General features: G+C 39.1%; 1 protein-coding gene across 1 annotated transcript in view; it reads left to right on the forward strand.

Moving 5' to 3' along the window:
* Nucleotides 1–4,466: 4,466 nt before the first annotated feature.
* LOC114107130 (ankyrin repeat domain-containing protein 26-like) overlaps nucleotides 4,467–25,754 on the forward strand; it is an 80,985-nt gene continuing 59,697 nt past the window's right edge. The window contains exons 1-7 of the mRNA XM_071605970.1: nucleotides 4,467–4,522; nucleotides 6,655–6,778; nucleotides 8,497–8,630; nucleotides 17,223–17,337; nucleotides 17,494–17,667; nucleotides 20,742–20,848; nucleotides 22,031–22,168. Coding sequence (XP_071462071.1) covers nucleotides 4,467–4,522; nucleotides 6,655–6,778; nucleotides 8,497–8,630; nucleotides 17,223–17,337; nucleotides 17,494–17,667; nucleotides 20,742–20,848; nucleotides 22,031–22,168 — 848 coding nt within the window. The remainder of the gene's footprint in view (nucleotides 4,523–6,654; nucleotides 6,779–8,496; nucleotides 8,631–17,222; nucleotides 17,338–17,493; nucleotides 17,668–20,741; nucleotides 20,849–22,030; nucleotides 22,169–25,754) is intronic.

The following is a 25,754-nucleotide window of genomic DNA, read 5'->3' on the forward strand; positions in this document are numbered from 1 at the left end:
GGTTCAATCCTTAGCATCACATAAAAATAAATAAAAGACTGTCTACAATTAAAAAAAATTTAGTAAAAGAAATGCTAACATTTGAAGCATATGTGAAAAGTTTCAGATTTGTGACCTCTGAATATACTCATTACATTTCACATTTGTAAAACAATGCAGGCTGGGGTTATGGCTCAGTGGAAGAGCACTTGCCTTGCACATGTGAGGCACTAGGTTCGATCCTCAACACCACATAAAAACAAAATAAAGATATTGAAAAGAAAAGATTTAAATCCAAAAAAACTCAATGCATATTTTAGGGTAAACTAATCTAAATTTTAAATTCCCCAGACAATGTGTAAATTGTATTTGTTTGTTTGTTGGCCATTTGTATATCTTCTGTGATGTGCCTGTTCAGTTCCTTTTCACATTTGGTGATTGGGATACTTGTTTTTACATTGCATGATTTCTTTATATATCCCGAAGATGCATGCTCAACCCGATGTGCAGGTGGCAAAGATTTTCTCCCATTGTAGGTTCTCTTCACATTCTTTTTTTTTTTTTTTTTTTTAAGAGAGAGAGAGAGAGAATTTTTTTTAATATTTACTTTTTAGTTTTCGGTGGACACAACATGTTTGTTTGTATGTGGTGCTGAGGATCGAACCTGGGCCGCAGGCATGCCAGGCGAGTGCGCTACCGCTTGAGCCACATCCCCAGCCCTCTTCACATTCTTGATGGTTTCCTTTGCTATGAAGATGGTTTCTAGTTGGGCAACTCACGTAATTCTTGAAGCAGTTCAGTGATTAATGATACATGGAAACCAAGAATATAACTTACCGTAGATTATAAAAACCAAGAATATAACTCACCATGGATTATAACTTACATGTGTATCATGCTCATTTAAAAAAATTGTAGCTGTAGATGGACATAATGCCTTTATTCTATTTGTTTACTTTTATGTGGTGCTGAGGATCAAACCCAGTGCTTCACACAAGCTAGGCAAGAGCTCTGCCACTGAGCCATAGCCCCAACCCGTATCATTTTTAAGAGTCATATCTTCAAGAGATAAAGGCAGTAATAACCTTATTAAAAATCAAGAATGTAGGTTCACAAAATGTAGGCCCTTTAACCAAATCCCAGTTTCAGTAAGGCATAGAGTACAGATGGAAACCTAGCTCTGCACTGTTAGTTGTGTTTGCCCTGAGCCAAGCTGCAGTAACAGGCCCAACAATCTAATGAATTCAGTTTGTTTGAATAGAGATAATAAGACATTCTTATTAAAACCCATCAGCCCAGATAATATGACGGTCTAACATTATGTCCTCTTTGCCAGTGTTAGATATCTGACAATTTAAATATTGTTTAGCATTCATCACAGATTTTCTAACCACAGATGTTTGGGTGAGTGAGGTAGGGGGAGAGGCTCTGCTTGTAATCATACAAAAAAAAAAAAAAAAAACAACCAATTGGTTCATCCAAAAGTTGACAGATGTTGCTGAAGGGTGTTAGAACAGTCAGTGAAAGAACTCAAAGAACTCAGAAGCCTGTATTCTCATTACAACTGATACATGTATATAAATTGACTAATCCAAACTGTCATTTGTTTTGCCTGCTTTTCCCCTCTTGTATTTCCATTTTGACTTCAGAGAGAAGAAAGAATTAAAGAAGAAAATGGATAAACAGATGCAGGAATAGATAAGAGAAGCAAAATTCTAAGATCAGAAGCAGATGGAAGAGTAAGTGAAAAGGACTTCTCTACCCTACTTATATCAGGGAATGATTTTATTCTGCTTCAGAGTAACAGGTTTATAACTAGACAGGGCCCCTCTGTGAATTTCTCCTCTGATTAACTTTCTAAAGGATCATCTTTTTAAGGAATTTAATAGTAAACTATTAATCAGGTGGTAGTTCAATAAAAGTTTGAGGCACATTCAGTGTCTTTTAGATAAAATGATCTAAGAGCTTGGGAGATGTCAAAGCACAACTATGTGAATTGTCCAGCATAGTTCATTCAGAGCATGTGGTGAAAACAAAGCTTGTATCCTGGGAGGCACCTGACCTTTGTCCAACAGCTGGCAAATAGTCCCCTCCTAGGAGTTCATTTTGAAGTGTGAGGTTCCAGACTAGTTGGTAAAATGATCTGTTTTTGGTTGCTTCAGGGAGAAGATAAAGATGGTCTACTTCTGCACCCTGGAGGTGGTGCATCAAGAGGTGTGTGGGCTCATGATTCTTTCCACTCTGTAAACCGTGTGTGAGCCTTTTGTAAGCTTGTTGAGAACCTATGGAAGTAAACACATGCTGGGCTGTACCTTTTGATGACTAGCACCCTGCAGAGTTGCTACAAGGTGTAAGCACTCCATAATCAGCATTTCTTCACAAACCACTATGTGTATAAAAGGGCTACTCTGAAAATAGAATCATTTCTTGAAACAGGAGCCTGTAGACACAAGGTAAAAGGGAGTTTTTCTAAAAGGTTTTGGTGTCATCATCAGTGATAGAGAAGACTGGCAGACTCCAGGTGTTACCAGACCCAGGTCCCAGGCTCCTCATCACGGGAAACAAGTAGTGAGGAGATGTGAATTAGTGGGAAAGAAATCAGGTTTACTGAAGGTCCAGCACACTGGGGGATGGGGGAGGGTGCTGTCATCCTCATAGTGTCCTCTTGGGGATCTCAGGGACACAAAGAGTTTTTATAGGGAGAGAAAGATGGGATTGCGAGGCAATGGGAGGGAAGGTTTTTCTTACCAGGATTTTTGTCATCCAGGAGTGCCTCCTTTCCTTCCTTTCTGAATGGACCATCACAGTGGAGCTTGACTTTCTGGGGCCAGTACCTGTACTTTCTTTGAATTGACAAATTTATTTCTGCATGTTAAGAGCCACAGATATTTCTTGTTTTGTGTTGATATATAACTAAAGACTAAGAAGAGGCATGACACATTCTGATTTTATTGGAGGATCACCAGGTGTTCTGGGTTTTGTAAATCTAAAGAAACATTATACAGCAGTTCACATCTTAGTCAGCCACAGCTTTTCTCCAGAATTTAGAAACCTGGGCAGAAGAGAGGGTGTGACTGGGGGTGCACAGGGAGGAAAGCTGGAGTAACTGCCCAGGACAGCTCCCAGTGGAGATGTCCCCCCCACTTTTTTCTTTGTTTTTGGCTAATGAATCCAAAGGCACTTTACCATACAACTGTACTCATATATTTTTACTTTTTTAAAAAAGTTGTGCTAGTCTCTAAGTTGACACTGGCCTCAAAGTTGAGACATCCTGTCTCAGCCTACTGAGTAGATGAGGTGACAGGTGTACACCACTGCACCTGGACAGGGGTGGCCGTTGTTACCCAGAAGCATCCTTATTTTTATTTTTAATGTATTGTTATTAAAATGTTGAAACCCAGAAATGTAAGTACACAGAACACCACCCCACCCTTTCCTGTGTACCCATCATCCTGTTTCAGAACTTGTCTCCAGAGTACTGTGCATGGAAGGGCAATTCTTGAGCAGGACACCATGTGCTTGCAATATAGATTAAAAGATCTTTTATTTTTTAAAAATGCACAAAAACTTTTGAAGTTTCCTGAAAATGAGCCTTTTTTAGTGTGTACTTTATTATAGATAGAAGAGGTACACAGAAAATGACAAGAACGGCTCACGGAAAACATGAGCGCTGTTAGCAGATCCTGGATGGGAAGCCCAAGGTAGATACAGATGACATTTAATCTCAATTCAGTAAGAATTACAAACTTCCTGCTTCATGTAAGCAGGGTTGCATTCCCAGGAGGCTGGACTGTGGTACCCGGACTCTTCTGTACCGTCCTGGATGATGTCACCTGCCAGCCCAACCCCAGCAGCAGGTAGGGAAGGCTCCAGGGGACCAGGACAGTCTTGCTGAGGAAGGTCGGGGTGAGAAGGAGACAGGGGAGGGGAGACCATTGGACCCTGGTGCAGGGGTTCTCTGCAGAGCAGAGGAAGTGAAGTCTGGGTGTTTGTTGAGGGCAGCAGCCTGGCAGAGGTGATAGCATGCCCATCTTGGGAATAGGGAGGGGTTGGGTGTCTTGGGGCTTTAGGATGTGGGGATTGGAGTGGGCAGGGGAAGCACACTTGGAGTGGAATAGAGGAGAGATTTCTTTCCTTAATAAGTGTCCTGAAGCCATGTCATTTGAAGTCAAGGTTCAGAATGTGAGCTGCCAGTGGTAGTGTTTCCTCTGAAGAAGAACCCGCAGGTCTTCAGGTTCTCTGAAGAAGACCAGTGCAGGTCTGTAGGACAGGTGAGCGGGTCTCAGGAGTGGGTATTTTCTTCTTCACTGGTCATTCATCCCAGTTCAATGGAATGGTAGGGATCCACTCTTTTGTATGCTAAAGATTTCCACGTCCATGTACCAACTTCACGTTACCAGAAACATTTTGTGTACTTCTTCCTTGACCTTTTCTTTTCGTTGGTCTTTCCCAATAAACAGAGTAGCTGTCCAGTGGTTTTCGTCAACATGGTCCCCAGTGCCTATATCGACACTGGGAAAGACCACAGGAGATCCTTTTTCAGGTGCATGATGAGATGACTTTGAGTCCAAATAGAATTCACAGGTGTGCAATTAAGTGCTCAAAAGAATTTTGAGGATTTATCCTGGCACCACTATTCTGAGCCTGAGGGAGACCATGACATTCTCGAGTATGAAGGACAAAGGATTCTGCAGTATGATCCTTCAAGGTATCTCTGAACAGAAAAGTGTTATGTGGTGAGAAAAATTTAGCCATATATTGAGATTTGTGTGTATCTTTCCTAGATGGAAGAATCTGGAATTGTTTTAGGTTAGCCTTGATCTGTTAGTACTGCAATAATAGTGAGGACATTGCCGTGCCTTTCCTTATCTGTCTTGCTTCCAGTTGCCTTCTGTATGTAAACTTAAAAAAAAAAAAAAGTCATGTGGGAGTGAAGTTCTTATTTTCTCTCACATTCTGTTGTAAATGATATTTATATTTTGACCAGTAGAAACTTAGATGTATCAGAGTTGTACACATTTGTGGTAGTAAAATGTTAACATGGGTTATTTTAGCTCATTCTGTTCATGCTCAGTTTTGATTAATGTATCCTTGTTATCTGAATGCTTAGTAAAACACTGTGGTTGGTATTAGAAGTGTATGGAAATAGCAGCACTGTTGCCTATGATCCATGGCCTGGTAGTTTTCAGGTCTTGATTGCTGAGTAGGAGAAGGTTTCTAAGCCTCAGGTCAGTGAGCCTGTTTCTGGTGAAGAGTATTTCCTGATAACTTTGCACTCTCATTTCTTTTCTGTGTATGACAGGTTGTATTGATGGGATGGGACACCAAATAGAACAGGAAGGATGGTGCTCCAATGCCAAGGGAATGACCCCTAGAAACATCAGGTCTCACACTCAGACCAAGTGTGATCTTGCAGGTGCTGGAGAGAGATTCTGAGGGTGGCCGTGAGTCAGTGGTTGGGAGACCCTTGGAGGCCCTGCTGCAAGGTAGGAGGCACTGGTTTGCATTTGAGCAGCAAGGCAGTGTGGGCTCTTGTTCAGTATCCACTTGGCAGACCACCACCAATGCTTGAGGATGGAAGAGAGCCCCCCAAATCTGGGTAGTGCTTGACTCCAGGGGAATGCGGCAAACTGTGGGTTAGTTGTGGCCTACATGGGGAAGTGTGCTTCTGAACATTGCTACTGGGAGAACCACCTGCCTTCTACATGCACCACAGGGCTTTGGCTGCCTGGAAGCCCTGGGACGTGTGTCTAGGTATTGGGGAGCAGCAGGAGAGTAGGAGGAAGGGGGAGCTTCCAGAAAGGGGAAGAGGTAGGGCCCTGTCAGGACAGGGTTCTTGTGGGGGTTAGGCTATGTGGGGTGGGAGTGCTGGGAGTAGAAGCAGTGGGAAGCAGTGCAGGGGCTACTGGCTGAGGAGTAGCAGTTTGAGTCTGGGCATTGGCTGAGTGATTCTTGCAGAGGTTAGAGAATGCCAAGCTTGGGGACACACACCCAGTAGGGATGTGTGTCCTCGAAGATATAGGGCCTGCACCTAGGGGTGAGGTAGGGTCGCTGCAGGGTAGGGGAGGTGTTTCATGGTAAATGTATGTGAGTGTTATTTAGAGGGGACCTTCCTTTGCTTATTAAGCATATTGAAACAGTGAGTGTGAAATCCAGGTTCTGAACACCATCTGGCACTGGTTTTTTTCTCCTTAATAAGGAGTCTTGTGCAAATGCTCAGTGCAGGGCTTTGTCACATTTGATTCATCTTACTTGTGACTTTTTCCCTGTAGTTGATGGGTTCTTGGTTTCATTTTTTGTATACCAATGACTCTTATAACTTAAAACAAACTCACATTGCCCAAAACAGTTTTTGTATCTCTTCTGCTACTTGACAGTTTATTTTACCTTTGCCAGTAAACAGTGTCTTCCCACTGGCATTTGTCTTCAAGTTGTATAAGCTGAGTCTTTGGTAACACTTTGCTGTCACAGTCAACGTATCTTAAGGCTCACCCATCTTAAGAGCTACCTTGCCACTGAAAAGTTGAATATGCAGGTTTCCTGATGTAAATGCCAGCATGTTGCACTTCGTACCCCCAATCCCCCGAACAACCACAGCATGCCAAGATGGAGGATCCTACCTTGGTGAGATCTACAGCTCCAGGAGCAAAACCTCTTCCCTGTTTGTGCTTGAAGGGAAGAAGGAGCCCTCAATGCTGGCAGCTGGCTTCCAAGCATGGAGCAGGGAGGCCCAGCAATTGAGAAGCCAGATACTGCAGGAGCCGGAATAGTGTCTGGACCTTATAAGAGTCCCTGCAGTGTAGGCCCTGCATCAGTGGGAAGGCCTCCCTCAAATTTAACAGGTTGCTTCTCTGGGAGCTCAGCTGTGTGTCTTTAGCCAGTGAGGTTGTGGGTACATTGATCAGCACCATGAAGTGGACCTTCTCAAAGTCACAAGGAGAAGGAGAAAAAGGAAAGACCAATCTAAGATCAGTGTTAAGAAACGGATGCATAGTGCTAGTCTGACTTACTCATATATTGAAGTTTGGGATTGAGAGAACAGGAAGTTGTTATGACCAAGGAAGTAGAGCTGTGAATGGATGGGGTCTTTGTATTTTTGGGAGAGTAGAATTGTCTGGTGACTAGTCTTTGGCTAACACCATGCACCCCATTTTCCAGGAACAGGCCTTCTAATAATGACCCTGGTAGGTGATCACTGTGTGTGAGTATTGCATATCTTGGCATCAGCTGTGCTGCTGGTGACATTGGCATTCTGCTCATGGGCCATTATCTGTCTGTCCCTGTTTTGGCAGCTCTGTTTGGAGATTTGGAAGTTCCTGCACCCTGTTTGCTGGTCAAGACATGATGTTTTTGATCCTGGTGCATCAGTAGCTGATCAGAGCAGACTGTGTACTTGTGTTTATGTTGGAGAACCAGCCTTTGTCCATGGACTTGAGGTTACTTGAGGAAAGAAGCTGTGATATACTGCAGAATTGGACCAAAAGCAAAGATGGCAAAAATGGATATTGAATTGTACTTAGGACAGACATGTCAAAACCCAAGAATCTACCAAAAGATGTGAAAACCATGACTGAAGTGAAGAAAGTGAGGAGTTCTGGGATTCTTCTGAGTACCAGCAGCCCTCACTGCACTCTATGCTGCCCTCCGGGGACTTATGAATGAGCTGTCTCCATAGCCTCAGTTGATACATGTGCAGTGAACCTCTCCTCTGGCACTTAACTCATCTGATGTTTCTTAGGAAATAGACTTTTGTTTTTAATTTAAGTCCTCATTGAGAGAGAATTCTCAGAAGCTTCAGGACATTTTTATTTATTCCAAAGTACATTTCATCCTGTAGCTACTGCTTTACCCTCTTACATCTTTGTAACCAGTCAGGTAGCTCATCGCTGTGTGATTTTCTTTCTATTTTTATGTGATCCCCTGTTTGTTCTTCATATTTCTCTCTAGCTTTTGCATCGGAGATAAAACATACAACACTTTACATTCTGCATCTAAATTATTTCACTTATGATATTTTTAGTTCCGTTCATAACTTTGCTGGATGTAGCAGTCTTGGTTGGCAAGTGTTTTTCTTTCAAAGCTTGGAATATTTCATTCCAACCTCCCTTGATCTTAGAGTCCAAGGTGAGAAGTTTGAAGTGAGGCATTATAAATAAATATAATCAAACTTATACAAATATAAGTTTATATGAATGTAAATAAATGTGACCTGATGTTTTTCTTGTGTATCTTTCATTATTTCTCCTTCTTTCCTATGTTAGTCATTTTGGTTATGATATGTTTTGCAGGACTGCTTTTTATAAAAATGTTTTAGTTGCCAATGGGTCTTTATTTTATTTATTTGTATGTGGTGCTGAGAATTGAACCCAGTGCTTCACACATGCTAGGCAAGCGTTCTGCCATTGAGCCACCATCCCGGCCCCCAGGGCTGCTATTTTCCTTAACCTTTTCTCTTTGAGATTCTGTATGGATTGTGTATGTGTATGACTTATTTGTAATGTTTGAAATTTTTTCTAGTGTTATTTCATCAAAAAGTTTAATGCCATTAACCTGAGTCTCTATGTTCTTCTCCACCTTTGCCATGATGCTGTCATTGACCTTGGACCCAAAGAAATGGTGTTTGCCAACCATGGACTGAAAGCTTTGAAAATGTGAGCAAAAATAAACTTTCCCTCATTTAAATTGCTTTCTGGTATATTAGTCATATTAATAATTATTAACAGGGAAAGAGATAATTTTTATCAAAATTTTGAGCTTTTGTTTTTCAGCTTATTCTTTTCTAGGTTTTAAGGCTATTTTGAAGAACTCAGTGTATCTCAATTTTATATAAGGTTTACGTTTTCAGTTATACCAATTTTGCTTCAAGGTAAGTTTCTCTTCTAACTAAAATTGGACAAAGTTGACTATAATATAATTTGATCCATCAGACCCTCCAGGAAATGTTCTTAGTAAATATGCATGAACTTATCTCAAATGATTTGGAGAGTTCTTCAGGCCTGGGTGCTTGATTCGAAGAGAAGGAAAGTATAAATTAAAAGCTGCAAGTTATAATTGCATTTGGGAACCTGCTCACATCCTCCTCAGCTATAATGGTAGTTCCTGAGAGGAGTGGCGCAGGACTGATCACACACACACCTGGGACAGGAAGCGGGGTTTATTGTCAGGAGCCTGACAAGGCTGCTCTGCACAAAGCAGGGACAGCAGCAGCAATGCCACCTTTAATGTTTCCTTTTACAGGCTAGAATCATGGCCAGGGTGCCAGGGGCGGGTTTAGTCCTGACTGACATAGTGAGCATCCCCTGATCTTGTGGAAGGCAAGTTTGTTTCTGGGGAACAGAGACAGGCAGTTTTCCTCTCTCACAGGGAAAGCACCATTTTCTTTATCTTCTCAAGGAAAGAACAGGGAAACCAGCATGTCCCCACCTCAGGCTCTGTTAAGTTGTCTCCTGTCTCTCAGAGAACAGGGAGAGACCAGCATGTCTCCAGGCCGGTAGGGTTTATCTCAGGCTGCTTTCTATTTCTTGGGAATAAGAACAGTATTCATAAAGTGGGGGTGGGGAAAAGGACGATGGCTGCAATTATGCTAACAGTTATGTTATAACTTGTTAACCACCTGTGGGAAATTTCACTGAGATGTTCTCATTAAGATTTATCTTGCAACTGTAGATTTAATATTTAGTGATAATTTTCTCAAGACAAATCATAAGCGTGTTTTCCATGGATATTTTGAGAACCATAGTCACTACACAAATTTTTTTTTAAAGAGAGAGAGAGGAGGGAGAGAGAGAGAATTTTAATATTTATTTTTCAGTTATCGGCAGATACAACATCTTTGTTTTGTATGTGGTGCTGAGGATCGAACCCGGGCCGCATGCATGCCAGGTGAGCGCGCTACCACTTGAGCCACATCCCCAGCCCCACTACACAAACTTTAAATATCAGATATTGCCACCTAAATCTACTTTCTGACAGGGTGCCGTAAGTAAATGTGGTGTGGATTTGTGTGGAAAACTAAATATCTGTACCCAACAGGCAATATAAAAATTTGATGTGTCTGAATCACAAATATCAAGGTACATTTCTACTGCAGATGTAATAAAATAAGAGAAGATTTTTGACTCCCTCCTTCTTCATACTTATAAACCATTCTTATTTTTTAAAAAATGATTGTAGTAGAGTGACATGATTTTAAAGAAACTCTTAAAATTATATGAATTACAATTGAATGGCATTCCCTTGTCCCCCATTAGTACTTGAACATATGACAGAGTGAGAATTCAGTAATGACCTTTCCTGTGGTTGGCAGTATGATAGTGGTGTAGAAACGGAGGATCTGTCCCTGAACCACAAACGTAAATGCTCTTCAGCGGGGGTAAATGCTCATATAATTAGATATCCAAAACTATAAGCTACCATAACTTCTATATTATGTAAGTATTTTAATGTTGCCTTTATAAGGCATATGGATAAGGTTACTTATTTGTTATTCAGAAAGTCCTTCTTAGTACCTCCTTTGCATTTAGCACTATTTTGTTTATATATATATATATATATATATATATATATATATATATATATATATTTAGTTGTTGATAGACCCTTATTTTATTTATTACTTATATGTGGTGCTGAGACTCGAACCCAGTGCCTCACGCATGCCAGGCAAGTGTGCTACTGCTGAGCCCCAGCTCCAGCCTGCATTTAGCATTATTTTGGATGCTGGAAAATATATTTTGACTTTGGTATTTTTATTTTTTACTTTCAAGATTGGAAAGATTGTCCCTTTCTGTTTTAGGACATGAATATATTTGTATGGATTTTAAAATGGGGATAAGGTCCATAAAGGACCCAACCAAAAAGCACGTAAGCTAGAAAACCACAAACCATTATATAAAGGGCATGACTCAGTCTTTAATTAAGTGGGTGTAAGTTTAAAAGGCCAGGGGCTCGTCCTGTTTATGAATAGGTTGAGTTCTTTTGTGAGTCTTGATTGTGTTACATATCTATAATATATGCATATATTTGGCATAGTAATATACACATATGCAGAAATACTTATATATGTATATACATGGAATATGGCTTCCAAGAGACAGAGGGACATAAAATGATTACAGATGTTTGTAGACTTTTGAGCTGAAACATAGTCAGTGCCAGTTGGCTTTTTTCTTTCCACATCTTTTAGTTCATGCATTATAATTGTACATAACGAGATTTTTTGTTGGATATTCATACCTGAACACAATCTAATAACGATATAATTTGGCCAATATTGCTCCCCAGCACTTCTCCCCTCCCTGCCTGCCTCCCACCCCTTGGTCTGTTTCCTTTACTGATCTCCCTTTGATTTTCCTGAGATAATCCCCCCACACCTTTTTTTTTCTTACTTCCTCTCTAGCTTGCCCATATGAGAGAAAAAATATGACCCTTGACCTTCTGAGTTTGACTTATTTTGCTTAACATAATGATGTCCATCCATTTTCCTGCAAATGACATGATTTCATTTTTCTTTATGGATAAACCTCCATATTCCCTCACTTGTCTTCGGATTCCTGGTGTTGGGCACATAGTGAAGCTAGTGCTAGTCCACTGCATTGATGACGGTAATAGCACAGCCCTTCTAACTCCTTCACCTTCAATTTTGGTGTTCCTCCCGTGTGCCTGCCGTGATCCTTGTGGGTGATCACTCATCCTTGTGCTGTAAGGATGAAGGACACTAAGCCAGAGAAGGAAAACAGATAGCAGTGGGGGGAACTCCATTAGTTTGACTCCATGTCCAAAGTCCCATATCACCTTTTTCCTTGAGAAGAGTGGGTGCCAATTTTAAGCCAGAAAAAATGTCTTCAATATGAGGATTGCTTTCATCATCTTATAAAATTTCATTCTTATTATCTGTCACAAACAGCATTTTTCATATATGAACTATAATTTTGATAAATTATTTGACTTTCTCTTTCTTCTGGCTGGGCATATGTTACTATTGTAATAAGTTTCTTCATTAGTAAAATAGGTGGATTGGATCAGGTGATTTCTAATGCTGTTTTCATCTTTGATACACCTTTTAATCTTTTCCAGTTATTTGATGCTTTTAGGTGCTCAGGAAAAAAAACATTTTTTTAATTCATTCTATTTAGTTATACATGGCAGTAGAATGCACTTTGACACATCATACATAAATGGAGTATAACTTCTCATTCTTCTGGTCGTACATGGTGTAGACTCACACTGGTCATGTAATCATATATACACATAGGGTAATTATGTCAGATCCATTCTGCTATCCTTTCTACCCCTATTCCTCATCCCTTCCCTTCATTTCCCTCTGCCTGATCCACAGTACCTCTGTTCTTCCCTAGGCACCCCAACCCTTATTGTGAATTAGCATCTGAAAATCAGAGGAAACATTCGTCCTTTGGTTCTCAGGGATTAAATTATTTTGTTTAACATGATATTCTCCAGCTCCATTCATTTACCACCAAATGCCATAATTTCATTCTTCAAGGCTGAGTAATATCTGGTTGTGTGTATATATACCACATTTTCTTTATTCATCTGTTGAAAGCACCTAGATTGGTTTCATAGTTCAGCTATAACATTGATGTGGCTGCTTCACTGTAGTGTGCTGACTTTAAGTCCTTAGGGTATATACTGAGAATTGGGATAACTGGGTCGATTACGAGTTTTCCGAGGAATCTCCGTACTGCTTTCCATAGTGGTTGCACCAGTTTGCCTCCCCACCAGCAAAGTATGAGTGTACCTTTCCCTACATCCTCACCAACATTTATTGTGTCTTGTATTCTTGATAATTGCCATTCTGACTGGAGTGAGATGAAATGGCAGTGTAGATTTGATTTGCATTTCTGTAATTACTAGAAAAGAACATTTTTTTCATGTATTTGTTGACTGCATTTCTTCTGTGAAATATCTGTTCAGTTCCTTAGCCCATTTACTGATTGGGCTATTTATTTATTTGGTATGAAGTTCTTTGAGCTCTTCATATATTCTGGAGATTAACGCTGTATCTGAAGTGCATGTGGTAAAGATTTTCTCCCATTCAGTAGGCTTTCTCTTCATGTTATTCTTTTGCTGAGAAGATGCTAAAAGGCTTCTTATTCAATTCTGTCCTATTTATTGATTCTTGATTTTCTTGTGCTTTAGAGGTCTTGTTAAGAAAGTAAGTTCCTAAGCTGACATGGTGGAGACTTGGACCTACTTTTTTCTTCAGTTAGCTGCAGGGTCTCTAGGGTGTGGTGCCTAAAGTCCTTGATCCACTTGAGTTTTGTTCAGGGCGAGAAGTAGAGGTTTAATTTCACTTTGCTACATGTGTGTTTCTAGTTTCCCCGGCACCATTTGTTGAAGATGCTCTCTTTTCTCCAGTGTATGTTTTTGGTGCTGTTTTCTAGTATGAAATAACTGTATTTATGTGGGTTTTTCTCTGTGTCTTCTGTTCTTTACCATTGTTCTGTGTGTCTGTTTTGGTGCCAATACCATGCTGTTTTTGTTACCCTGGCTTGGTGGTGTAGTGTAAGGTCGGGTATTGATTGTGATGCCTCCTGCATCATTTTTCTTGCTAATGACTGCTTTGGCTATTCTGGGTCTCTAATTTTTCCAAATGAATTTTGTGATTGCTTTTTCTAGTTCTATGAAGAATGTTATTGGGATTTTAAGAGTAATTGCATTGAATTTGTATAGCACTTTGGGTGGTATGGCCATTTTGACAATATTAATTCTGCCTGTCAAGGAGCATGGGAGATCTTTCCATCTTCTAAGGTCTTCTTTAATTTCTTTCTTTTTAAAAATTTTGTTGTAGTTGTAGATGGACAGAATGCCTTTATTTTGTATATAACTAAGGATCGAACCCAGTGCCCAGCACATGCTAGGTGAGCAGTCTGCCACTGAGCCACAGCCCAGCCCTAATTTCTTTCTTTAGTGTTCTGTAGTTTTCACTGTAGAGGTCTTTCACATCTTTTGTTCAGTTTATTCCCAAGTATTTTATTGTTTTCTGAATCCTATTGTGAATGGGATAGTTTTCCTAATTTCTCCTTCATTTGATTTGCCATTGGTATATAGGTATGTCATTGATTTGTGGGTTATTACCCAATAGATTTTGATGCATCTCTATTCACATTTATTTCTGAAAAAATTTGTTATTTCTCTCCTGAATTTTATCTGTGATCCAATCCTAATTCAGAGTTGAGTATTTTAACTACCAGGCATTAAGTGGTTTGTTTCTTATCTGTTATTAACTTCTCATTATCTTATGATCTAATGGGATACAAGAAGTTATCTCTACCCAAAAATATGAACTTTATTTATTTATTTATTTTGGTGCTGAAGATTGAACGCAGGGGCACTTGACCATTGAGCCACATCCCCAGCCCTATTTTATTGAGAGACAGGGTCTCACTGAGTTGCTTAGCACACTGCCATTGCTTAGGCTGGCATTGAACTCCAGATCCTTCTGTCAGCCTCCCGAGCTTCTGGGATTACAAATGTGCTACACCGCACCAGGAAATATGAACTATTTTAAAGAATGTTCATTGTTTCATGGAGAAGCAAATAAATTCATGGCTGATGGATTAGATAGTTCATAGATGTCTATTAGGTCCATCTGATTATTTCTGATTATTTATTTGGTTCTGAAGAGGCTGGGTGGCAGGGTTTCCTTCTTGGTTTGGCGTGGTACAGAAGAGTCTCCCCGAACCTCAGCAGTGTGAAGAGCCTGGAGTGTGGTCCTCACAAGGCCTTTTGTCTGCCACCACAAACTCTGTTCAATGTGTGGCTCCCTCCAATTGTCACCTCCTCCAACCCCCACCAGCACCAGTCCACTTTAGTGTATTTTTTGTTTAAAAGCATTGACACAGCTGTTGGGTATATGGCTTAGCGGTAGAGTGCTTCCCTAGCATGTATGAGAACCTGGGTGTGGTGCTCATCTCTTCAAAAAAAACTCTTGCCAATGAAGAAGCTCCTCAAGGGAGATTGGGGGACCAGGGATCCTGGCTGGTGTGGGCCGTATGTGGAGTTCCTGACTTCACAGCCTAGAGAAGCAGAGAGGCCCCGAGTGTCTCCATGCACCTATTGACTTGTTTCACAAGTTTGACTTGAGTCCTGGAGGCCAAACTGCGAGTCAGTTATGTAGGTTAGAGCAGTGTCCAAGACAGCATGTCTGGCCTCCTTCATTTCAGTGAATATTTAGGGATAAAACAAATTAAGTACGATAAATGCAGTGAAGCAGGGTCTGTGAAGGACGTGAACCGGGTGTTAAGCTTTCAGGATCCAAGACGGGCTTGCTTCTGAGTGAGGCTTCATCATCCTGTGATGGGCAGGAAGAGTGGGTCCAAACCTGTAAGGAGCAAGGTGGAACCAGAGGCATTGGAGCAGGTGCAGGGGTATGAAATGAAGCCCTAGGCCCTGGGGGGAGGGAACCAGGCACTCAAGGCCATGGCCAGCCACAGAGCCCTGTCCCCAGAGCTCATACTGCCAAGGCCAACTCGGCAGGAAGAGGCCACACTGCACTGCAGTGGAGACTCTCCTTGGAGTTCCCGAGGTCCGGCGAGTGCTGTGGGCCTCCTGGACTAACCCCAATTCTGCTCCTGCATTCTTGCTGTCCTCCAGGAGGGCAGACACGCCCTCCTCTCCACGCCCTTGCGTGGAACTGGGCAGAGAGCTGCAGGTAGGGAAGCTCAGTGTGCAGCGTGGTGTGTGTGCGGTGGTGGAGGATTAGGCCCTGGATGCAGAAGTGTTAGGGACCCAGGAGCTGGACGGGGTACTGCAGCTCCCCCTACTGGACAGAAGAGCCAGGCGCAGAGCACAGTGCAGGGGGCGGGCCCACCAGGAGCCAATCACCGAAGGCCAGGCAGAATGTGGCGTGTGACGTGCCTGCCCAGGCACTTGTGTTTACCAGTGTCTCCCAGCAACGACTGTCTTGCCAGATCGCTGGCGGATAGCTAAGGGAGGAGCCGCCTTGGTAGGCTGCTTGACACAGGCAGTTGGCCGTGTCTGCAGGAATGGCCAGAGCCTGGAAAAAGTTTGTTTATTTAAGCCTTGGGACCAAGGTTATTGGATATAACCCCCTTGGGAAGGTCCACCAGGCTGCCAAAAATTGTGAACTGAAAAGAATTGAACGCTATCTGGGACGCGGCTGTCATGTTGATGACACTGACCAAAAAAATAGGTAATAGGGTCTGGAGGCCAGGGGCTGAGGGGCACAGGGCCAATGGGGAAAGCTGGGCTGTTGGAATGGAAGCCTGCTCCATCCAGGCTGTGCCCGTGGGGGCAGAGCAGAAGGGAGACCGGTTCTCCTTTCACCAGGATGTTTGACTTTAATACCCCCTTGGAGTCCTCAATGTCCAGGACCTGCACACCTTGGAGGTCCGGTGCCCACGAATTCTAATGGGCAGCTAAACAAAAACAAAACTTCAACTGGTTTCCCAGTCACTTATAATTTCCCTGTAGGGTGACTGACTTTTAAAAAAAAAAAAATTTAAATATACACAGCAGCTGTTAATGTGCACATTTTCAAAAGCATGAAGAAAAGTGTATGAGAAAAGTATTCTTGGGCTGGGGATGTGGCTCAAGTGGTAGCGCGCTCGCCTGGCATGCGTGCGGCCCGGATTCGATCCTCAGCACCACATACAAACAAAGATGTTGTGTCTGCTGAGAACTAAAAAATAAATATTAAAAAAAATTCTCTCTCTCCTCTCCCTCTCTATACTTTTTTTTTTTTTTTAACGATTCTCATAATACAGCAACACCAGGGCTAAGAAAAGTTTTCAGATAAGATCTGTTGTGTCCTGAGGGCCTTTCAAGACTCTGAATTGGGAAGATGTTTCCATGTTCATTCTTGTTTTGTTTTAAAAATTATTTCACACTAGTTTATTTAGGGGTGTGACTAGGATGCTGAGACGGGAGCATTGGAAGTTCAAGGCCAGGGTGGGCAATTTAGTGAGACTCTGCATCAAAATTTAAAAAAATAATAATAATAAAAAGTGCTTAGGATATGACTCCGTGATTGAGTGCCCTGGGTGCAATCGCCAGCAGGATCAGAAACGAGAAATAAGAAAGTGTCAATGGCATAGGCCAATTGTTCATTAATTTAATAAGTAATGTCAGCTAGTAAATATTGTACCTTCTTCAGAAGAAAATGGAGGAATTATGAGTAGCTAATGTTTATAATTGCATGAAAAGTTGTATATTTCAAAAGGTGTCTTATGAATTCCTAACAAAGCCTCTTACTTGCATAGAACCCCTCTACATTATGCCTGTGCCTATGGCAATCCAGCAGTGGTGGCTCTTCTAGTAAAGAGGAAATGCAACGTTGACCTGTATGACAGTGATGGCAATACACCGTTGATGAAGGTAGATGTAGCCAGTGGTTTTTCAGGAAATGAATTTGATGAAATGCTTAGAAGAAAAATTGATTAATGCCATTTAGTTATAACTAATGAGTAAAACGTGAAATATTTTTCTTGGATTTCCCAAATTTACAATCTATTTCTTGGTTAAAACCAACAGGCCCTACAGTACGAGGAAGAGGAATGTGCAATTCTTCTTCTAGAACATGGTGCCAATCCAAATGTTCACAACAACAAGGGTGAAACTCCTCTCCACTGTGCTATCTTTTATAGGAGCACATCAGTAGCAACAAAACTGCTTTCATTCAACGCAGATATTGAAGCCAAAAACACGGTATACATCAATCACTACTATTTCCAAAATATTTGAAATGTTTCTTTAAAATTAACAGTAATGTGTGTTAAAAAATACTGATTATAAGCAGAATTTTCTCTATTAGAATATTAGCAAATGTTGGAAGCTCTCCTCGTATTCCTCCTCCTCCTCTTCTTGTAGCTCATGTGTATATTTAGTTTGCCTCCATGAATTAGAATCAAGAGACTCATGCAGAAATCTGAACTTCAAGCTTCTGTGAAGGAACCCAATGTGGTCCCCCTTGAGCCATAGTACTGTGTGGTGTGGTGTGCAGGCTTTGCCTCCCACATGCTGGGCACACATGTTCTTCAGTTTGCTACTGGCAACTGCAGCATTCCCTCAGATCACCTACTTTGCCTCTATAAATGAGGTTACAACTCCTCTTTTATAATATGTTTTGATAAAGATTGCATGGAGTTTTCTACTGATTCACAAAAATATGGCCTACATAATATGAATCTCTTTGAAATGGGATCAAATTTTGGAATTTAGAATTTGGCATTTAAATAGTTTTCTTTCTTTATACCATAAAAATCATGTTTTCATTGGAATTTTTGTAAGCCTTATTAGGTTACTCATTGCTATAAGTGGATAAATTATTGCTAGAAGTAGATAAGTCATGGATGTTATAAGCTGTCCTATGTATTACTCTTCAGCTTTGTTCCTTAAAAATGAAAATGATTTAGTATTTCATGATGCTAAAAATAATCCATGTAGATCAGCATAAAACTTGTTGATACACAAAATTTATGAATTACATTTTGCCTAAAATTATAAATAAGTTTTAAGTAGCAATTAAAGTGGAACCAGATTAAAAAGAATTTTGGAAAGTAGCTTAGCATTATGTTACCAGGATAATCATTACAAGTCAGAATATATTTTTAATATTATTTTTATTGGAGTTTATAGTGACACATAGTAGTTGGGTTCATACCAACAAAATCATACCTGCATGGAATTCCAGTTCCATGCATGATTCATGCATGGAACTGGATCATGATCCCCTCTTTTCCCTCCTGTCCTCCTTCTCCTCCTCCATTCTCCTCCTGTTTCCTGGACTTCCTTTCACTTGTCTATTTATTTATATTTGATTGCTTCTTTCTACTTACACATAAAGGCGTAGTTCCCTGAAGTATATTTATATATGCATATAACATGATGTTTAAAGAATTCCTTCTTCATTGCCTTCCCTATTCCCACTCTGCCTCTCACTCTCCTTTTTTTTACAGTAACGATCTTCCCTACGTCTTGATATTTGTTCTTACCTTGTCTTTTTCTTTTCTTAACTTCCACATATGAAACATTTGACCTTTGAGTTTCTTAGTTAAACTTATTTCAATTAGTGTGATATTTTTTGTTTCCACCCATTTACCAGCAAATGCCATAATTTATTCTTTATGGCTCAGTAAAACTCCATTGTATGTATGTGCATCACAATTTCTTAATTCTTTCATCTATTGACAGGCACCTGGGTTGATTTTGTGATTTAGCTATTGTAAATTGTGCTACTATAAACACACATGTGGCTGTATTACTATACTAGGCAACTTTTATTTTAGTGATTTTGGGAAAATACTGAGGTGTGGGATAGCTGGTTCATGTTGTGGTTCCCTTCTTAGATTTGGGGGAATCTCCAAACTGTTTTCCAGAGTGGTTGTACTAGTCTGCAGTCCCACCAGCAGTGTACAAGTGTGCCTTCCCCCGACACCCTTACCAGCATGGATTACTGTTTGTGTTCTTGATCATTACCATCTTGGCTGGAGTACGATGAAGATGAAGTCTTAATGTAGTTTTGACTTGCATTGACCTAATTGCTAGAGATGGAGATGAGCTTTTCATATTTTTTAGACATTGTGGGTTTTTTTGAGAAATTTATGTTCAGTTCTTTTGTCCATTTATTGACTGAGTTTGTTTTTTGGTGTTAAGTTTTTTTTAATATTTAGTTTTTAGTTGTAGTTGAACACAATACCTATACTTTATTTATTTTTATGTGATGCTGAGGACTGAACCCAGGGCCTTGCATGTGTTAGGCAAGTGCTCTACCACTGAGCCACAACTCCAGCCCAGTGTTAAGCTTTTTTGAGTTGGTATTTATGTTTATTAATCCCCTACTAGTGGATTAGCTGGCAAAAATTTTTCTCCAATTCTTTAGGAAGAATATATTTTTGTATTGAGCTTTCTAACATAAGTTAAATATCTTTTATCTTATAATAAGAGAAGACATAGGGACCAATTAAGAAAAAGCAATATAGTTTACTCAAAATCTATAACTTTTAATTCAGAGCCCATTATCTTTGTGACCCTTTTGGAGCAGGAATGCCTGACATTGGTGTCTGGGATTCTGATTCCATAAAGAGAAGATAATCAAGAGGACTTGTATAACATGGAGGAAACTTCCATGTCACTGGAAAGCTCTCAGAACTATATCCCTGCAATTTGAATTCTTCACATGGGAATTTTTGCTATGAAAAATCAGTGTCAAGTAGGGGTTAAGCAATGATAAAGCTATTTCTGTAATACTGGACATACAATGCACAGTTCTGTAAATTTTATCTAATAGTGAAACAAAGAATCTTTCTGATGAGTCTTGGTATTTCTGGAAAAGTAGACATTCTTCAGAATCTGATTGATACACCCTACGAATAAGTTGAAAATTTGGCTCATTAATCAAATACTTAAATCCTTTACTAATATGTGTTAAGGAATGGGGCTTCTGAGATAGAAGATATAGATCATGTCCTCAAGATGCTCTTGGTTGAGTTGGGTGTGGGTTACATAACTCCAAGATGCCATGATGAATGCTTGACAGAGGCAAAGATCCGTGGAAACAGTAAATGTCTGAAGCAGTTTTGGAAATGACTGGAGTTCATGTGGCCACTCTAGGCACAGGAGAGGCATTTCAAATTGAAAGAGCAGCACTTATGGAAGAGAAGAGAATGGCTACTCTTAATTTACATTATTATTATGTGCTTATATTCATACAGTATTTTGTAAGGTTAAGTTTAGTTGAGAAGAATTAATTTTGAGAATAAACTATTTTTGTTGTTTTTCAGAGTGGCCAAACACCACTTTTATTCGCCATAAAGAAAAAGAGACAGATGATGGTAGAATTTTTTATTAACAATAAAGCAAACATACACGCAGTTGATGATAAGGGAAGGTATAGTACTTTATTGGTTTTTTTTTGAAAAAACTTAATTTTGTAGTAAAAATCACTTAAGTTAATCTATTAAATTAATGGGAATGATATAATCATTGGAATATATGTGTGAATATAGGTGAAATATATGAACAATGAACTACAATTAGGGAGAAAAGCAGTTATTGAAACTGAGCAACACAAATAAGAGTAAATGGTATGAGTCGCCTGCCCCGATAATTATTGGCTGATGATTAGTATTTGATTTTGTTGATCACATGATCTTGTGTTAGCTAGAGTTTTCATTTTAGTTTTATAAAATATGGACTTTCAGTTTGCTTTGTTAGTATTGGATTTTTTAAACTTTCTGTTATATTTTGTCTTCTCCTGGTATAGTTTTCTTTTGGAAATGCTGTGTTGAGCATAAACAGACATTGAAAGTAATTTTGTCCTTTGGATGACTATTTGCTTTAAATTACATTGTAGAATATTGATTTTAGATTATTTCTGAGTGTTAATTGCTATTGAGTGATTTTATTTTTAATTGGCATGGACAGAGGAAAGAAAATAATTTCAAAGGGAAAAAAATATTTCCTTTAATGAAGATAAGATATAGGTGGGTGATAAAGAAAGAAGAAATAAGCTTTAGATTCACACATGACTGGATTGCATTCCTAGCTTTCCAAGTTGCAAAATGTGTGACCTTGAAAGCAATCCTAAATATGGATAATGACTAAATATGTTTCCTGATATGAAAAAGAGGATAACATATGCTTGAAAGCTGGTTGCCAGATTGTACATATAGCACTGATTTCAATGCCTGGCAAATGCTTCTCCCGAGTGAATGACTGAAGCAACAATGACTGTTAGTACCACAGTGCTACTGTTATTATGGCCTGCAAATAGCTTTTTTACTTCTTGACCTTTGGCTGACTGTGAGTTACAATGTATTACATTGCCCTAGGAAGGAAAGGGAGCTTTTCTCATTGAAATCTTTGCCAACTCCAGATGAATGACATCATCATAGTTATTGTCCTCATTTTCCTCTTAGACTCACCAATGATTTTCAAAGATAAAGATACGATATCTTCCAAGATGTCTGTTAGTGTATGTAAAGCAAGATATCAAATTGGTAAAATGTAGTAAATTGGCTGTTTAAATAAATTTATTAAAATGCCTAAGGTTGAATTTATCTCTCTTTAGAACAGCCCTCATGTTTGCTGTGGAACATAAATCAACACAGATAGCTGAGCTGCTTCTTCAATGTGGTGTTAATGTGTCTGCTTCAGATAAGTGTGGACGGATTGCCTTGTCTTATGCCATTGCTAGTGGCAGTACTGCGTAAGTGTTTACATGACAGTACTAATCAGCATTAGATGTAGATCCACAATAGTTACACCTGTTGCATCTCACACATGAAGTGAGACTTCATAGTGTAACTATGTAAGGAACAGTAGTGAGTTAGGACAGCTCCTCAGTGTAGCCTAAAAGTAGTGATGAAAGTTTGAGCAAAGAGGAGGGAGGACAAGGGAGGGGAAATGGGGGCAGGAAAGATGGGTAGAATGAGGTAGACATTATTACCTAGGTACATGTATGACTGCACCCGTGGTGCGACTCTACATTGTGTACAATCAGAGAAAGGAAAAGTTGTGCCACAGCTGTGTACAAGGAATCAAAATGCATTCAGCTGTCATATATACATAATTAAAATTTAGAAAAATTTAAAAAAGTAATTACGCGTGCATGAGTCACCTGCAGGGTTTGTTATCTCTCTCCTCCCTTTTCCTCCTCTTCTCATACATGCAAGGAAATTGTTCTAGCACCAAGGTACACCACTAGCCAATACATTAGGACTTCTGCTAGAACTGACCTTGCAGTCTGGTAGAGAGTAGCTTTACTACATGTCCTCACTGATCCAATCCCTGAGTCTTCATGATAACACACACTTAGACTCAAAAGTTACAACACTCTTTTTAGTTCTCATGCACTGGTGCTTTTTTATTTAACCATTGTTCCCAAGCAGCAGCACTCTGCTTTGACAGCTTGGCCTCTAGCTTTGGCCAACACACAATAAATGCTCTGACCCTGTCCCCCTTTTAGGAACCTTATGTAGAACCCCCATATTAACTTTTCTTTTTCTGGTGCATTATCCTTTGAGGACTTTGTCTTTTCTGTCAGAAAATTGAAATCATTAAAAGCTATCAGAGAACTTCTTCAAGTAAAGTCACTGAAAGAGATCAGAGTTTTCTACCATCTTGGTTAACAGATATGTACCTGGAAACCTTCCATCCCTTGAAATACATTTCCTTTGACTGCAAGGGGCCCCATAGCACTGTTTCCTAAGGCGGATGCCAATTTTTATTGGTACCTCTAGTGGTTGGTTTTCCTGAATAATGAAAATTTCCTAAGCTGTTGGAATCACTATCTAAAGTTTTCAGCATATATTAAGTTCTTCCCCAAACGAAGAGATTAAGCAGATTCATTGAATCTCAAGAGAGCTAAGCCCCTTGATGACTCCTCAGTATCCATTGTTTTGAAGAGGATTTTTGTCTTCCAAGGCAGTTGGAGATCAACGTGGGGATGTAGCTACTCTTACAAAGGTCTGCCGATTTGGTTCAACTAGGTAGAGAAGAAATAGTAGTCCAAGCCAGTTCTTGGCATTTGTTAATTTCTTGCCTTTGTTATTGATGAGTCTCAGAAAAGGGGATGATTATAGTCTCTAAGGAGATATTTGTAAATAAAATTGTAAATCACTTAATCGCTGATTTGCTCTGAGTTACAAAGCACAAAGAGTACCAATGATAATGAAAATTAAGACTCAAGGATTTTTTAAAATAATTTTAACATTTGAATATTAGAACCTGTAAAAATATACAATAGTTTTGAGATTCTAAATAGTTAAATATGTCATTATTTTACTATTTCTTTCAATATTCTTAGTAAATCTTTATTACAACCTGGTGAACTAAAGTCATAGAACCCTTATTTTTTAGAAATTCTTAAGCCTAAGAGAAAGGACTTTACAAGAACAAGGAGCTATTGTTTACAGAGGGCATTTTCTGAGTTCAGTCTACACTAGTTAATATATTTACCTGTCTTGCTCTCAATGAGCATTTTACCTTAATTTTTTCTTTAAAAAGTATGGATTCAGTGGCACGTGCATTCACCCCAGCTACTTGGGAGCCTAAGGCAGGACAATTGCTTCAGCCCAGGAGTTTAGGATCAGCCTGGGCATCAGAACAAACATTGTACAAATAATTTTCTTTTTTTATTTATTTTTTAGTTTTAGGTGGACACAATATCTTTATTTTTTATTTTTATGTGGTGCTGAGGATAGAACCCAGCACCCCGCACATGCCAGGCGAGCACGCTACAGCTTGAGCCGCATCCCCAGCCCCACAAATAATTTTCAAGTTAATAAAATGTCTATAAGGCTTACAAATTTGGAGAGCATATGAAAAAGTTTTGATACTAGATCTAAAACTCTATACAAAGTATTCAATTATATTTGGTCAGTGTTTTCATATGATTATTAAAATACCAATTTTATTACTTTTTTCAAATATAGCAACAGGAATTTAATTCTTCAATATATGAAAGCAGAATCTAGAACATCAGCAATTTTCAGTTCAGGTAAGACTTACAAAAGTGAGTTACTCTTGGTGTTTATGCCCTGTATTAAAAAAAAAGAGAGTAAGGAAGTTTTGATCACAAAAGAACAATGGAAAAAAATAAATCTTCAAATTCCATTAATATTTTTCTTAATTTCCTTCTTGATCATCTAGAATCCAGAATTATTTAGCAATTAATTGTAGAAAAATTATCATCTAAATGATATTATCTAAAGAAATTTTACATTAATTTTGAACCGTGAAATTTTATGGCTTTGCATAAATAAGAAAAATATTTTTAAATTAGTGTGTTGTGTTTCCTATATGGTGACATTATAGCAAATTGGACTTGTTATAAAAACAGGTGTTCTTATCAACTATTAATATCAACTCCTATTGTGGGCACAAGTTAGTGGATTTCACAGTGATATTTCTATACACACACATGATAATTGAATCCTGACCACTCTCCTTACTTCCATTTTCCCCCTCCCCAGTTACCTTCCCTCTTCCTTAATCTCTCTTCCATTTTCTAGTCATTCATATTTTCTTCCCAGATTCCACATGTTAGAGCATGTGATATTTGGATTTTTGTTTGATTTTTTTTTTTTTACCTTAACATGATAACCATCCTTTCCATTCACGTTACAGTTTTTGTCCTTGTTTACTTTTTAAAATTTTTTTTATTCAGTGTTTGAAATATACCATTTCATGCTATCCTGAATCTTAAAGGTTCTACTCAGAAATCTAATATTTTTTTCTGATGTGTTTATAATTTCTTTGGCCCTTTCTGTAGATTTCAGTTTACCTTTGGTAATTTTATAGACTAATGTGGAGAGGTTCTTTTCTGGTCATGTCCATTTGGGATTCTAAAACCTTATTATGCCTGGATGTTCATAACTGTCACCAGATTTAAGAAATAATTTCTTTTATTCACGGAGAAAGCTTGTATTTCCTATAGCCTGTACCTCTCCTCCATTGTGTGTACCAGTGATTCATAAGAGTACTGTCTATGAATTGTATTCAGTGGGTCTGTAAGTTGTTTACAATTCTTCTGATTGTTGTTAGTATTGTCTGAATGTGATATTTTATCAACATCAAGCTCTGATATTTTTTTCTTTCACTTGATGTACTCTATGGGTTTGACTTCAATTAGATATTTTTATTTGAGGTATGGAGCTCTTTATTTTCAAGATTTCTAAATGAATCTTTTTCAGAATCTGTATTGAATTGTTCTCTCATGTCCTGCATTGTTTTCCTTAATTTACTCAGTTTTTCTTTGTTTCATCTTTGAATTCATTCATTATTTTAACATT

Source organism: Marmota flaviventris, chromosome 20 (genome assembly GCF_047511675.1).
Source record: "Marmota flaviventris isolate mMarFla1 chromosome 20, mMarFla1.hap1, whole genome shotgun sequence".
Classification (NCBI taxonomy): Eukaryota; Metazoa; Chordata; class Mammalia; order Rodentia; family Sciuridae; genus Marmota; species Marmota flaviventris.